The 15,209-nt window shown below is 37.0% G+C and overlaps 1 protein-coding gene across 1 annotated transcript; it reads left to right on the top strand.

Annotated features, from left to right (window-relative positions):
• The first annotated feature begins 89 nt into the window (after nucleotides 1-89).
• On the top strand, nucleotides 90-14,492 carry LOC112049331 (reticulocalbin-2). The gene is made up of 7 exons (XM_024087183.2): nucleotides 90-468; nucleotides 1,439-1,586; nucleotides 3,125-3,272; nucleotides 6,666-6,740; nucleotides 7,723-7,843; nucleotides 11,144-11,267; nucleotides 12,349-14,492. Exons 1-7 carry the CDS (start codon nucleotides 273-275, stop codon nucleotides 12,506-12,508), a joined length of 972 nt encoding a protein of 323 aa, XP_023942951.2. The 5' UTR covers nucleotides 90-272; the 3' UTR covers nucleotides 12,509-14,492.
• The last annotated feature ends 717 nt before the right edge of the window (nucleotides 14,493-15,209 follow it).

Below are 15,209 nucleotides of genomic sequence, written 5' to 3'. Positions count from 1 at the left end.
AGTAATGTGTTTCCGCCCTAATACTTAAATTGAATCAAGCTTTACAATCTGTCCGCTGCCAACTGTCAACAAATTGATGTTTCTTTTGTGAGTTTGTGACATTTTGTTATGTGATGTCTGTGCCTGTGCTTTTCATCTAAAAATACTTGCTGTATGTATTGATTGTAATTTGTGTTATTTCTAAAAAATAAAAAACAAATGCGTTACGCATAAAATAAGTAAGCGAAGGCGGAATCAATAAACATTGTGTTTTGTGTCAAAAACGTGAAACAATGTTGTCTCGGTACTTCCTGCCGTTCCTGTTACTCCTGACGCCAAACATTTTGGTGATATTCCTGTGCGCGACGGTCCACAGCCACAGCGTGGACAACAACGAGCGGGAGGAGGACGGAGCGTACCGGCCGCGGGACCACGACCATTATAACGATGTTGAGCACAACGTCGAGTTCGACCACGAAGCGATTATAGGTGAGTAAACAACGAGCTTACCGCTTGGCAGTAGCAGCGCCTGTCTTACTCATTGTGTATGTGTATATTTGGTCACGGTGCGCGCACGCAGGCTGTGTTGCAACGTTTAGTCTCTGATAAGCAATGTGGTTGAGATGTCGGTGAAACTCGCGCTGTTAGCCCTCGTACCGGTCGTGTTGGTTGTTACTTACTATTACTCGATAAGTGCGTAAAGTTTACTAAATTATTTTATTACTTTGCCAGTACCATGTATGTGTTGTTAGCAGCTTCACACAGCCAGTGAAATCAATATATTCTTTTTATGGTAGGCTGACTACTATCATGCCTGATGAAAAGTAGTGATCTTATCCTGGGTAATACTGTGAGCCAGATAACAAGCTCAAATGTATTGTTTCTGCAAAAAAAGGCTGAGGGAATTGAGTTTTAGTGTGTTTGTCTAGAATATGCCAATTCACTCTTGTCTTGCAGGTGTACAAAGTACAAGTTATTCTTACTATCTTGGCATCTTCAAGGCAAAAGTGAATGAAACTTCTAGGTAAGATTTCTCCACCTTAAGCATACTCTTACCTTGTATTGTGGATAAGCATGAGTATATTTCATTTAAAAAGAGAGTGGCAGGAAAGGTAATTCAACACTACTGCTGGCTTCTGACTGACTATATTAACTTGTTGAATTTCTAAAGTTATCTTAACTTAGAACTACAACCCTATATGCCACTCATCCACTAATGTTTTGTCTCACCTTTATCCTATCTTGAATTTTTTTTAACAATGACATGGTACTGATTTCTAAAGAATAAAATTATGAAAAGGAAATAACAAAATATGACTTTTTGTAATGCAAATATATTATTTAACTATATTGTAAGATATCAATTAAAAAAATAAAAATGAATTTGATTTTACCCTAATGAATTGACATGGGTAAAGCAGTTTACTTATTTCTTGGTTAATTAAAAACAAATATGTAGGTAGTGTAAAGGAAGCGGAGGAGTTTGATCGGCTCAGTCCAGAAGAGTCACGGCAGCGGCTGCAGAAGCTGCTCTACAGGATGGACCTCAACGGAGACCAATTCATCAGCAGGCCAGAGCTCAAAAAGTGGATCCTGAACTCTTTTATGTAAGTTTGTGTTAATTTTGTCATAGATTTGTTATACGAAATAATAATAAAATCATTTAAAAGCCAAATCTGGATGTTGAATATTTTTTGAAAAATTAACTGGAATGTGTAGAATTAGAAAGAATCAAACAGATCTCCAAAACAATTTTTTGATGTACAGTGAGATGGAAAGATGAAAGTAATTAAGTTGTTAAATAGGTTGAGTTTGTTGTAGGCTTATTATCACAGTAGATCCCCTGCATTTTTAACCAACTTCAAAAAAAGAGACTTCTCAATTTGATGTGTATGTTTTTCTATTTTTTATGTTTGTTACCACATAACATTTATTAACCAATTTTGAAAATTCTTTTTTGTTTGAAAGAGTATATACTTCCAGATTGGTCCCATTTTATTTTCATGAAAATTGGTTTGGTAATTTTGTGTTAAAATCAAAATAACAAATCATTTTAATTAACTTTGAATATTTTTTGTTAACTAGTAATGTCATTTGAGACAGTTAATTAATGGAAGTTTCACTTATTTTTGTCACTAAGCAGCATTGCTTACTTGTTTGCCCTGTGCTGTATTGGTCTTTGGCCAAACCAACTTGTGTTTTTATGTCATGCATTGTTGAACAAAAACTGTTAACCTAAACAACTATTATATATTTACATACAATGTTCTTGCTTGATTATATTTATTATTTATATCTTAAATGTTCTTATGGATTGTGACCACACCCTGCAAAGTATTGTTCTATTTATAGGTGATGGATTACCACTTCACATCAGGTAGACTATCTGCTACTATTACTATAAAAAACACCCTTAAACATATTTGAAATATATTTGAATGCCTGTTGTAACAATAACATACATTGAAACATGTTTAAAAAGATTTAATATTCTCAGATTTACATATTAAACTAGTTCTAAAATGCTTTTGTATTGCTTTGTGTGACATAAAAGGAAACTTCTGTCTCATTTGCATTTGAAGCTATGATTCATTCAGTAAGCATTTGAATGTCTGTAGACACAGTAAAGCTTTAACAACCTTACAATGCTCTTAAACATAAAACTGTATAAAGGTACATAGTTTTGTTTGAATGGGACAATATAAATAAGATATGTTGTTGTAAGGATGTATACAGCTAACATGGCAAACATTTTTCTGCTATATCTTCTTTCATATACATAAAAAAAAACTAAAATTGTGATTAAAACATGGGGTAGTGAATTAATATACTGTTTCTCAAACATGCTTGAAAATTTTAGCATTATTTTGACAACCTGCATAGAGATAAATCGAACTTGCTGTACTGGTCAAGTAGCAGCACTGGCAATGGTTGTATGAAAATCAATATCTATCGAGTTAAACTGCCAAAGAAATTACCATGTAAAATCATATTTGTCGTGTAATAAAAAAATGGAACAATCTTCTACTAAAACATGACAACCAAAGAGGTACAGATTAAAAATTTTATTTAATTTTTTTTATTGAAATTTTGCTAAGAGGTTTTCTGAGGAGTGTGACCATAAACGTGCAAATGTTTTGTGCAGCAACCTCTCTAAGGAGGAGGCAGAGGAGCGCATGTCAGAGGCGGACGAGAACCGCGACGGCATCGTGACGTGGCAGGAGTACGTGCGCGACACCTTCGGCGTGGACGGCGACGACCTCGACGCGACCGACGACGCCGACGCCGGCATGGTGAGCGACACTCCACCGTCGACAGGCGGACGAGCACCGCGACGGCATCGTGACGTGGCAGGAGTACGTGCGCGACACCTTCGGCGTGGACGGCGACGACCTCGACGCGACCGACGACGCCGACGCCGGCATGGTGAGCGACACTCCACCGTCGACAGGCGGACGAGCACCGCGACGGCATCGTGACGTGGCAGGAGTACGTGCGCGACACCTTCGGCGTGGACGGCGACGACCTCGACGCGACCGACGACGCCGACGCCGACATGGTGAGCGACACTCCACCGTCGTCGGACGGACGAGCAGACGTCGGGTTCGATACCCAGCTTGGGATAGTTAGGATTCTGTAATATCTAATAGGTCTGGACGGATTTCTGAGTCTCTACAGGCAAAGACGTAAAAACCGTCAGAGATATGGGTAGAATAAACTTGTACCTCTTCCAAATTAGCGCGCTTCCATCCATCATCACTTACCATCAAATGAAATCGCAGTCAATGGCTTGACTATTGTCTTTCAATAGTAAAAATAAGAAAATGAAAAAAAGGCGTCGACAGAAGGATGACCACCGCGACGGTGACGTGGCAGAAGTATTCTTATCAAGTCGAGGTAAAGTTAACTATGAGGGACTATTCAAGTTGTGCGTCATGTCGTCACAACTAGACGTGACATTTCGTTCTTACGAGCAGCTGTACGGTCGCAGAGACTAAACGTAAACAGTGCACGGTTCACGACACACGACGAGACTTGCATGCTACAGGTAAGGTTATTTTTAAAAAAGAATATTTGCCATATCTTTTAAATAAGACCAATATTGCCATTCCCCTCCGACTAGTCGGGAAAGGCTGTATTAGAAGTAGGCACGAGTACGACAACAAACCAACAGGCCGGAGTTCGAACCATTACCCCTCGGTGAAGAGTCCGACCGAGTGTTAAGCTATTGAGGCAAAGTTGGTATGGGAATGAATCCGGAGACTGCCGAGTGTTCCTCTTTGATGATGATCATGAATAAAAACTTTCCCAAGTCAAATACTGCTCATTAAAGACATCACAGCGACAAGTTAAAGTTTGCGAGATCGCTAATGATGCTTTTGTACAAAGAAATATGGCTAAAAATGTGTATGATATCCACCAATACAGATTTTTAACATAAAGGCAAACGCAAATCTATCTACGTTAGAAAAAATAGGTCGAAGTAAGTCCCTGAGCAATAATAATTGCTTAATATTCTTCATGTTGGCCCACTTATGTCAATTAAGGTTCGAAACAAATCCGTACCATTATATCTCATATCTAAATTTAGTGTAAGAATATTGTATCGACGCTCCGCCCGGTAATCTGTTTACGACGCGAAGTACTGAAATAACGTAGTACTTCGAATATCATTACCAAAACTCGCTATACAAGTGGATACGCCCAATTGTGTGGTGCAATCCATAATAATATGGATTAAACATTTATATTTATACTAGCGGACGCCCGCGACTTCGTCCGCGTAAATTTCGATGTCAACTTTACTACTACCCCTGCCCTACCCTACCCCTACCCTACCCTACCCCTACCCCTACCCTATCCTACCACTACCCCAACTCTACCCTAACCTACCCCTACCCTACCCCAAAACCTACCCCTAACTTACCTACACCATACCCCCATCCTACCCCTACCCCCATCCTACCCCTACCCTCCCCGTACCCTATCCCTTTCCTACCCCTATCCCACCCGTACCCCTATCTCACGCCTATCCTACCCCTACCCTACCATTTCCCTATCCTACCCGTACCTCTACTCTACCACTACCCTACCTCTACCCCTACCCTACCACTACCCTAAACCCGGCCCTAAACCTACCCTACCCCTACACTACCCCTACGCTTCCCTACCCGTACCCTACCCTGTAATTTCTCTATCTTACTCCTACCCTTAGCAAAATCGGTCCAGTCCTTCGAGAGTGGTGGTATGACCAAGAGAAATAGAGACTTCTATGCTAATAATATAAAGAGGTAAAGTTCGTGTGGTTGTAGGAGGTAATCTCTGGATCTACTGGACCGATTTGGAAAATTGTTTTACCAATAGAAAGCTACGTTATTTGCGAGTGTCATAGGCTATGTTTGATCCGCATATTCACACGGGAACGGGAACTACATAAATGAAAGCGCCGGGCGTCATATAGCGAAATTTCTGCGTCTTTTAGAAATTTTGTATTATCTCCGAAACTATTTAAGTAATTAACATACTGTAAAGGGCAAATCTTATCTCCATAATATCCTTGTGATTATTAAATAATTTATTTTAATAAGGATTAAAGTTTAGTTGTATAAATAATGACGCAAACCTACGTATATAAAATTAATAATTTTTAAAACACAAAAGGTACTATATCTGCTAATATATAGAAGATAGATATGTGGTGTCGCGGACTTTTTTGTAGAACTTTTAAAGATACATAAAGTCTCTATACATTAATTTCAATTTTACACAATAGTTAAGGCAGCGCATGCGAATAAGTCTGTTTAAGAGGATTTTCAGTCCGACCTGTATGACAAAAACTGTGATAATTCGGCTAATATATATGAGACCAATATAAAATATAGCCTATAGCACTCCCCGATAATGTAGCATTCTACTGGTGAAAGAATTTTTAAAATCGGACCAGTAGTTCCGAAGATTACCTCATTTAAAAAATGTGACAAACTTACAAACTTACAAACTTTACCTCTTTATAATATTAGTATAGATATTTACTAGCGGACCCGGTCAAGCTACGTTTTGACATAAGTGCACTTATTCTCTATCCCTACTCTACCCTTCTACCCCTACCCTACCCCTACCGCTTGACTCTTAAACGTTTGTATGGGAAATTGAAAAGGGCAGTTTTTAGGGGTTTCCCGGAATTTTTTTGATTTTTTCTCACCTTTTAAACCTTCCCTATACCTCCACGAACATTTCAAGACCAAGATAAGATAAATCCGTTAAGCCGAACAGCAATTCATTTTTATATATATAGATTTATTATTTATTTATATTAATATGCTTTTAAAATTTATCATATTTTAAGTAGTTCAGCGTTTAGCAGAGCTCAATCATCATCATCATCATCATCATCATCATCATCATCATCATCATCATCATCATCATTATCATTACCAGCCAATGGACGTCCATTTGCTGGACATAGGCCTCTTCCATGAACTTCCAAACAACTGTCACGAACTGCCAGCATTCAGCGGCTGACGGCTCCCTGCATCCCGCTTGATATCCTCGCTCCACCTTCCCGGTGCGGGGTCGCCATTCCAAAACCTTGGGGATCCCAAGGTTCTGACAAATTAGGGAGTTTTTTATTTTTTATTTTAGAGATAAAGGATAAACTCCCATAGTAAGGATTTTAAATTTTACAGATGCTCCAAGAGAAAACGATGTGGCAGGCGGCAGACATAGATGGCAATGGAGTTCTCAATTTTGAGGAATTTTCTGTAAGTTATTATGATTCTTTTATGTGTTTTTCTTGAGCTCAGAAATAGATATTTTCATGTGCGTGTCAGTTGTCTATTTTACCTTATTAGCTCACGATAGGGCCAGCTCGACTTTTAATTAACTTTGAGTAAATTTTGTGGATTTACTTTTAAGTTACGTGTTTTCTAATTCAATAATAATTTATTGTTAATTGATCAAAATTATCAACTAGTGAGTTTGCCATTGTAATTTTCGCTAACAATAGGCTTTTAAGGAGTACGAAAAATGCGATTGTTATTGATTTGATGTTAATACTAGGTGCCTAATAGACCAAAGCTAGTGAGTGAATAGGCTGATCTCGCTCTGTGTCCTAAGTATAGCCATCCTATACGTAAGGACAAACTGCGAGACCTTAGATCCATCCATCTGCTTCAATGCAGATAAACTTGGGCTTTGTCTTACGTTGCAAAGGCGGCCTTATCGTTAAAACGATTTCTTCATTACTTGTACGATTACCTATATCTAAGCAACTACAAGAGTTCACTAACCCTGAGGAGCACGCATCCTTTGACTTAGGGTTGCAAAGGCAGCCTTATCGTTAAAACTATTTTTTTAATTACTTGTACGAGTACCAATATCTAAGTAACTGTACAAGAGTTCACTAACCCCGAGGAGCACGCATCCTTTGACTTAGGGTTGCAAAGGCAGCCTTATCGTTAAAACTATTTTTTTTAATTACTTGTACAAGTACCAATATCTAAGTAACTGTACAAGAGTTCACTAACCCCGATCAGCACACATCCTTTGACTTAAGGTTGCAAAGGTAGCCTTATCGTTAAAACGATTTTTTTCATTACTTGTACGAGTACCAATATCTAAGTAACTGTACAAGAGTTCACTAACCCCGAGGAGCACGCATCCTTTGACTTAAGGTTGCAAAGGCGGCCTTATCTTTATAACGATTTTTTCATTACTTGTAGAATTATCTAAGTAACGTTGCAGGTGTTCACGAACCCCGAGGAGCACCCGCAGATGCACGCGCTGCTGGTGAACCAGACGCTGCGCGAGCGCGACGCCAACAACGACAGCGTGCTGGACTTCGGCGAGTACGTCGGCGACCGCGGTATACTGCGCTACAAGCTGCCTTTACACATCCCGCTGCAGATATACTAACTTTATACATCCATCTCCTATTCAAAACTGGACGCACAATCAGCTCAGACTAATTAGATAAAGATCTGCCTCGCAAGACATTATTTTTCTGTCAAGGTATATGATCAACGATCTTATGCGATTATAAACACTATCTCTATAGAATCGATGTTTCATAGTTTACAATCGTGTCCGTCGGTTAAAAACCTCCGTAAAAATACCCTTTTGTGTAGTTAAATGGTATAAAATATGTATGAAATCTAGCTTAGATTTCATTTCGTTTTCCTTAGAAAATGGCAGAAAATTTTTTTAGTTTGTGAATTTTGGTGCGATACTAGTCCTTATGTATTTAGTCTGAGACAATCAGCGACCAAAAAACGTCCCCACTCCATGAGCGCCAAACACAACTTCTTGGCACTCAATTCAAGTAGTCGCATTTGCAAAATCAACCTTAAACACAATCCTTGAGGTTGAATTTGCTCTGAATTTGGGATTTCATTGAATATTGGACTATATTTGAAGGCCTTTAGGTATAATTTTCTTTACCAATAATTCTATAACTGTCAAAGCAAAGTTGGCCAGTTTTTAAGTGACATTTTCTACATGATTGTGCGTCCTTTTATTATAAGAGGTCAATGACTTTATACTATACTATACTAGTACTAATACATAAAGCACTAATTTGTCATGTACAAATATTTGCCACCATCATAATTTTTAGTCAGTGGATGTCCTCTTCTTGTAAGACTTCATACAGCATGAAATTTAGCCGACTTTTTATATACACAATAAAAAGTGAGGGATCCCTTAAACCGACACCCATGGCCACAAGTCCTGGGACCTGCTTCAGGTGTTTCCTCTACCACAAAATGTTGGTACAAACACTGCCGCGTCCCGCTATACTATCTTCCAGGGACTTACTTGCATCTCAATGGTCGATGTGTTTTAAAAGTAAGGTTTACATGCTGATTTTTCATAAAACTTATTTTGTAGATCATATATTTTATACTGTTCAGCAATTATTAACCTAACCTAACCTATCAATTGATAGGTTAGGCTAGGTGTATGAATTATACAAACTAAAAAATATAACAAATCATTGGAATTACAACCGCTTTACTAACATGTAGTATAATTTATGTATTTATATTATAGACAAATTAGTGCTCGATTGATCTCACCTAATATTGCCAAAAATACTTTAATTACTGACAGAGTGAGTGTTGTCACATTAATAATTGTCCCTTTTACAATATTATGTGTGTGTGTATTTATTATGTATGAATATGTGTGTGTAGAGCGTATATATAGGTAAAAATAAAAAAAAATATCGTAAGCGAGTTTATACTACGTGTTATCTATAAGATTTTTTACAGTCTTTGTTTGACCTCTATGCTAATCCTTTTTGTAGGAATAATAGTTAATAAACCGATTGTAATGGGACTTACTTGTGCGTACGGGGCATTCTTTGAGTAGCGTTGCAATAAATTCGAAAAAATCTGTCTACAAAATATACAACAATTGACATGTAGATATGTTATACGCAGTCCGAACTGAGCAATTAGAATACTATTGTTATTTTTTTAAATAAAACATAGTAATTGAAAAAGGATTAATTAATAATAATTGTTTAACAATGCGTTGTCACAGTGAAAATCTATTGAAAAATTAAATTTATTATTTATTCTATAAAGCAAACTGAAATTCTCTTATAAAATGTAAAAATTCTACTCAACTACCTTCAATATGACTGCATAGTCACCCATCTCCCGTAGGTATAAAATAGCAAAAAAACAATTTGTCTATTCCGTGATTGTCTTTTTATTGTACAATATTGTTAACTATGGTCAATACATTCCATGTTCGTGATGAAAGCGGTTTTATTTATATCTTTCAATCAAAATTTTAAAAAGTTTTCTGTACCTATAGATATATCTTTTTTTATTAGTTACATGGCTCTGGAATCTAGCGCTATTGAACCAAATTTAATACTGTTTGTTTAACAGACTTTAATTCACAAACAAATACAATAATATGATAAATGAAATTTTGTTCGTTTGTGTGTGTTTGGATGTTCGTTACACTATAATTCAAAAATGGCTGAACGGATTTGCATGATATTTGGCACACTATAAGTTTATATAACAATATTTAGTTTATGTAGCTAACTAACATGCAGTACTTTTATCTATTTACGTTAAGTACGATTTTTCACACTAAGCTAATTTCGAAGCAAAATGTACTGTACTGACATTTTGTTAAAAGTTAAATTGGAATCCAAAACTAATGACAAAATTGCTATCCCAAGGGAAGTTTAAGAAGGGAAAGTTATGTCGTTTATGAAGACTTGCAGTTATGGGTTTTTTTACTGATGATACACGTCTATCTTCAGAAAAAAATCCTTATCCATTTAACTGCGCGCAGGATGCACACATCCCGGAATTTTTCTGCCTAGAAGTGTGCTAGATTACCCGGCTGGGCAACACTTTAAAATAAAACGAAATTGTGCTCTATTTTGTAATTATAAGATATATTTTAGACTGGAGAATGTAGATAAACTTGTAAAACATTCTGTGGCCGTAAAATCGGTTATCGGTTATTTATATAAAATTTATAGAACAGATCAAATAATTATTTTATCATCTGACTAAAATAAGAAATATCTTATTTTGTCATATCTTATTTTATCATCTGACTAAAATAAAAAATATCTTATTTTGTCATCTGACTAAAATAAGAAATATCTTATTTTGTCATATCTTATTTTATCATCTGACTAAAATAAAAAATATCTTATTTTGTCATCTGACTAAAATAAGAAATATCTTATTTTGTCATATCTTATTTTATCATCTGACTAAAATAAAAAATATCTTATTTTGTCATCTGACTAAAATAAGAAATATCTTATTTTGTCATATCTTATTTTATCATCTGACTAAAATAAGAAATATCATATTTTGTCAGATGTCAGTCAGATGATAAACTTCACTTGTATATTGTACTTGTATGTTGTATGAGTTCCAAAAAGGAATTTACGCTATAAAAGCGAAAAAATGTGTTGTTGTGTCTGTGACGTGTTTAGGAAGGATGCCATAAAACCTTGAACATAGCAAAAATGGTTAGCAACAAGAACTTTCGTTCAACGATAGATAAATCAGAGTCAGAAAGGCCTCCAGACATCGTTGTCAAAAACTACATAACTTTCCCTTATAACTAATGATTGAAATTCCAAAAACGCTAAAAAATACTAGCTCCCGTTGTTGGGCAGGCGTGCAGCAAGACAAGGAGTGGGTGCTCTCGGAGCGGGACAAGTTCGAGCACGAGCTGGACTCGAACCGGGACGGCGTGCTGGACGCGGCCGAGGTGCACCGCTGGGTCATACCCGACAACGGGTGAGTTAACATATTACATTAACCCTTCAAGTCTCTTGGCACTCGACCTTTTTAGTTTGCAATGTGTATGTCTTGCTTGCTCGACGCGGCCCTCGGGGGGCCAAATTCTACATAACAATTGATTCTACAAAACATTTATCGACGACCCACTCGTGGGCTTCCCGCCAGTTAACAAGACTGGCAGGCACAAGTTCCAGCTGATGTATATACGTACATTAGCTGGAACTTGCCCTAAGATTTTCCAAGATAATTTCTCAATTCTATTATAAATTACTCCTAAAGCCTTGGGTGACAAATATATTAGCATTCCTTTATGTCATTGCACGTTTTATAATTTTATGTAAGTTAGAAAATATCTTCCAATTCGAAGAATCTTTTACCCCTGGAGTCTTAATCCAAGAAACTTTTAATATCGGTCCGAAGTTGGTGATGTTACAACCCGTCGGTCCGTCAGTCTCGGTTATTCATGTAATCTGATAGTGATCGTTATTCATGTAAAGATCAAATAAAAAGAGAGGAGGATTTGGACACAGTGTCCAAATCATAATTTTATTTGAAAAGCGGACTTAAGGCGATACAATGTGCCTACTTTGAATGGCCTCTAAGGCCCAGTTCAGACTACTTTAGTATTTTAGTCGAGTACGAACTATGTTTAAAAAAAGTTTAAAAGTTTAAAAAGTTTTATTTGAGCAGTTTAAAAAGTACATAAAAACAAAAGGTGACGGTGATCCCACAAAAGTTATAACTGTGTTGTAAAACTGTGTTGTTTGGGCGGTAAATCCAAAAATTGTTCGTACTCGACTAAAATACTAAAGTAATCCGAGGCCATTCAGGAGAAGTAGAGTATACATATAGTCTGGCAAGTTCGTTGATGACACTTCCATGATATACGGTTGACGGGGGGAAAGACTGCGCTGATGGGAAATCTGCGTTCGGGGAAGTGAGTGCATCAGTTGTGGGTTTTTCATTCATCGCTACACGCTCCCCACCGCGCGCGGAAAATCGGGAGTGTTTCGAACGAAGTTGCCAAGCTATAGTCAAGTATTAGAAGTAGAATGATGACTTGATATTGTGCTCGCAGCGAAATAGCAGATGACGAGGTGGAGCACTTGTTCGCGGCGGCCGACGACGACCACGACGGTGCGCTGTCGTTCGCCGAAGTACTCCGACACCACGACGTGTTCGTGGGCAGCGAGGCTGACTATGACCACGACCACGATCGTTTCGACGACGAGCTGTAAACGACTTCCGACAAGCTGTGATCAATATCCGACGACTCGCCTACATACACCTTAACTAATGCATAAGACTCACTGGCAGAAAGTTTCCAACGGCTTTTTCTGACAACTGACCACGATTTAAAAAAAGTTGCCTAAAGAAAAAAGGCCTTTACTACCTGGATGGACGCTAACTTATCGGATGGTTGGGTAAAAACATTATTGAAATGAATATTTACAAATACTTTTGCGTATACAATGTATTTTTTGGACTGCCAATCTATACTAATATTATAAAGCTGAAGAGTTTGTTTGTTTGATTCAACGCGCTAATCTCTGGAACTACTGGTCCGATTTGAAAAATTCTTTCAGTGTTAGATAGCCCAAAAAATCTTTCAGTGTTAGATAGCCCATTTATCGAGGAAGGCTATATATTATCCCTGTATTCTTACGGGAACGGGAACCACGCGGATGAAACCGCGCGGCGTCAGCTAGTAATTTATAAACATAAGTTTGATTGTTATAATGCATGTAACGGTTATCCCTCGATAAAAAACACGATCAATGTCAAGGTACACCTTTAATACAACTGCGCCTTCGTTGGAGAGGACCACCCTACATAAAACGAACTGTAAGTTTATACACAAATGCGCTGGGTCACCTTACCACTAAATATCCGAAGCCGAAGACTTTCCGGAATGTGTTGACTGTATCTTTTTTGTAGCTTACGATTTTTCAACGCACTACCGTCGTTAAACCGTAAAAAAATATTAAAATTAATTACCGATATGTCACGACTAAGTTATACACGACTCGTTTTTATTGTGAAGTACCTATTGAACTAGAGCCGTGATAGCCCAGTGGATATGACCTCCGCCTCCGATTCCGGAAAGTGTGGGTTCGAATCCGGTCCGGGGCACGCACCTCCAACTTTGTAGTTGTGTGCATTTTATGAAATTAAATATCAAGTGTCTCAAACGGTGAAGGAAACATCGTGAGGAAACCTGCATACCAGAGAAATTTCTTAATTATCTGCGTGTGTGAAGTCTGCCAATCCGCATTGGGCCAGCGTGGTGGACTATTCGCCTAACCCCTCTCATTCTGAGAGGAGACTCGAGTTCAGCAGTGAGCCGAATATGAGTTGATAATGAACGAATGACCTATTAAACATTGTAGAGTAAATTTTTCTTTTCCCTAAGAAAGAACCTTCTAGGGCGTACGTAGAACAATTTACCTAAATCGCAGCGCGGTCGGATGTTTGATGAACGCATAGAAGTCAAGCATAGAATATACCTACATAGAATATTACATTAGTAATAAGAATTTTATTTATGTTGATACCTACGTTTTCTTTAATTATTAAGTTTAATGTTGTATCTGCATCTTAGTAATTAAGTTTATATTATTTTCAGTATCTGAAATTTTGTCTAATTAAGTAAATAGATAATTTGGTACAAATGTTATATTATTATTTATTGTCATTGTTTGCGTACAATTTATATTTTTAAGATACCTACGAAAAAATTGTATCCATAAACATCTAAAAACCAGTTTAAAGTACTTATTAGTAGTCATATTAATAATAATAGGTAGTTATTTTGAAAAACAGGCTTACGAAAAGATAATAATTTAGTTGGGTACATATACGATATTGTTGGGTTGGTAAAAGTCTATGCCAGTCGAACATTGTTTTGCCTCTATAAATGTAATAAGATTATTATTATTCTGTCTGTTCAGCTTAGCTATAACTCAAAAATGCAATTTATACATTATTTTCATAAAGTTCATAATACAAGACAGAAGCGATTACCAAACCCAACACTCATACTAGATTTGATATTTAGAATATTTTCTGCAGATGTTGTTTTCACTCAAAAACCTTTCATCAGAGGCTTTTTTAATGTTTTATACATATATTTTGTTTATACCTTAGAATGGACTGTAAAATAAATGTTATGTTACTTACATTGAATTTTCCTAGTCAAATAATAAATGGATATTTACGAAACATTGTTTTGTTTAGGTACATCCTACACTGCCCTGTCTTCAATTTCGCTATATGTCCATTCCTAACTCAATAAGAATCATCAATGCAGAAATTAATAATTAAGATTAAAACTAGAGAAAATTCATTACTATTTATTTTCATACACTTAACATATGTGGTTTTTGAAGAGATACTGTTATAGTTTACCGCAACTATGAACGCATGCCAGCAGCTTAAAAAAAAGGGATGGAGGTTGTTTAAATAAAAAACATCAAAGCATTTAAATTTACAATATTTTTTTATTCAATATAATAATCTTAATAAATCGAAAATATTTACACGATACAAAAACATACTATATGACCAATGCCCCCGCAACTGTTACACCGATTCACTTTGCTTGGCGAATACAAGACGGAGTTAACTTCAACATTAGTCTATAAGATTATACTATTGACTTGTTGAGACGTGGGTTTTATACTCCCTATTGTAAGAAAACGCATGCAAAAGTACTTTGCAACGCCACGAATATATCCGAATTATTTCTGTCGATCTTTACATCTACGCATATCAGCGATCCTTGCAAAGTGACGATGCAGTCTAAAATGGAAATGGTAATCTTAGAGTATGGCATATTTATTAAGCTACCCACATCACCGCGACATTCCAGAACCCACCATTCGTAACTGAATAGCGGTAAGCAGTGAGACACCACGCTTGAAACTGACCTACTGAAGT

This window comes from Bicyclus anynana, chromosome 3, assembly GCF_947172395.1.
Source record: "Bicyclus anynana chromosome 3, ilBicAnyn1.1, whole genome shotgun sequence".
Classification (NCBI taxonomy): domain Eukaryota; kingdom Metazoa; phylum Arthropoda; class Insecta; order Lepidoptera; family Nymphalidae; genus Bicyclus; species Bicyclus anynana.
The sequence above is the reverse complement of the archived record's forward strand: the minus strand, read 5'-3'. Positions and strand labels throughout refer to the sequence as shown.

Excerpts from the sequence above, each read along its gene's own strand:
- LOC112049331 (XM_024087183.2), top strand. The coding sequence starts at position 273 with ATGTTGTCTCGGTACTTCCTGCCGTTCCTGTTACTCCTGACGCCAAAC. Across the intron at positions 469-1,438 it reads CGACCACGAAGCGATTATAG|GTAGTGTAAAGGAAGCGGAG; the intron begins GTGAGTAAACAA and ends ACAAATATGTAG. Across the intron at positions 6,741-7,722 it reads TCAATTTTGAGGAATTTTCT|GTGTTCACGAACCCCGAGGA; the intron begins GTAAGTTATTAT and ends GTAACGTTGCAG.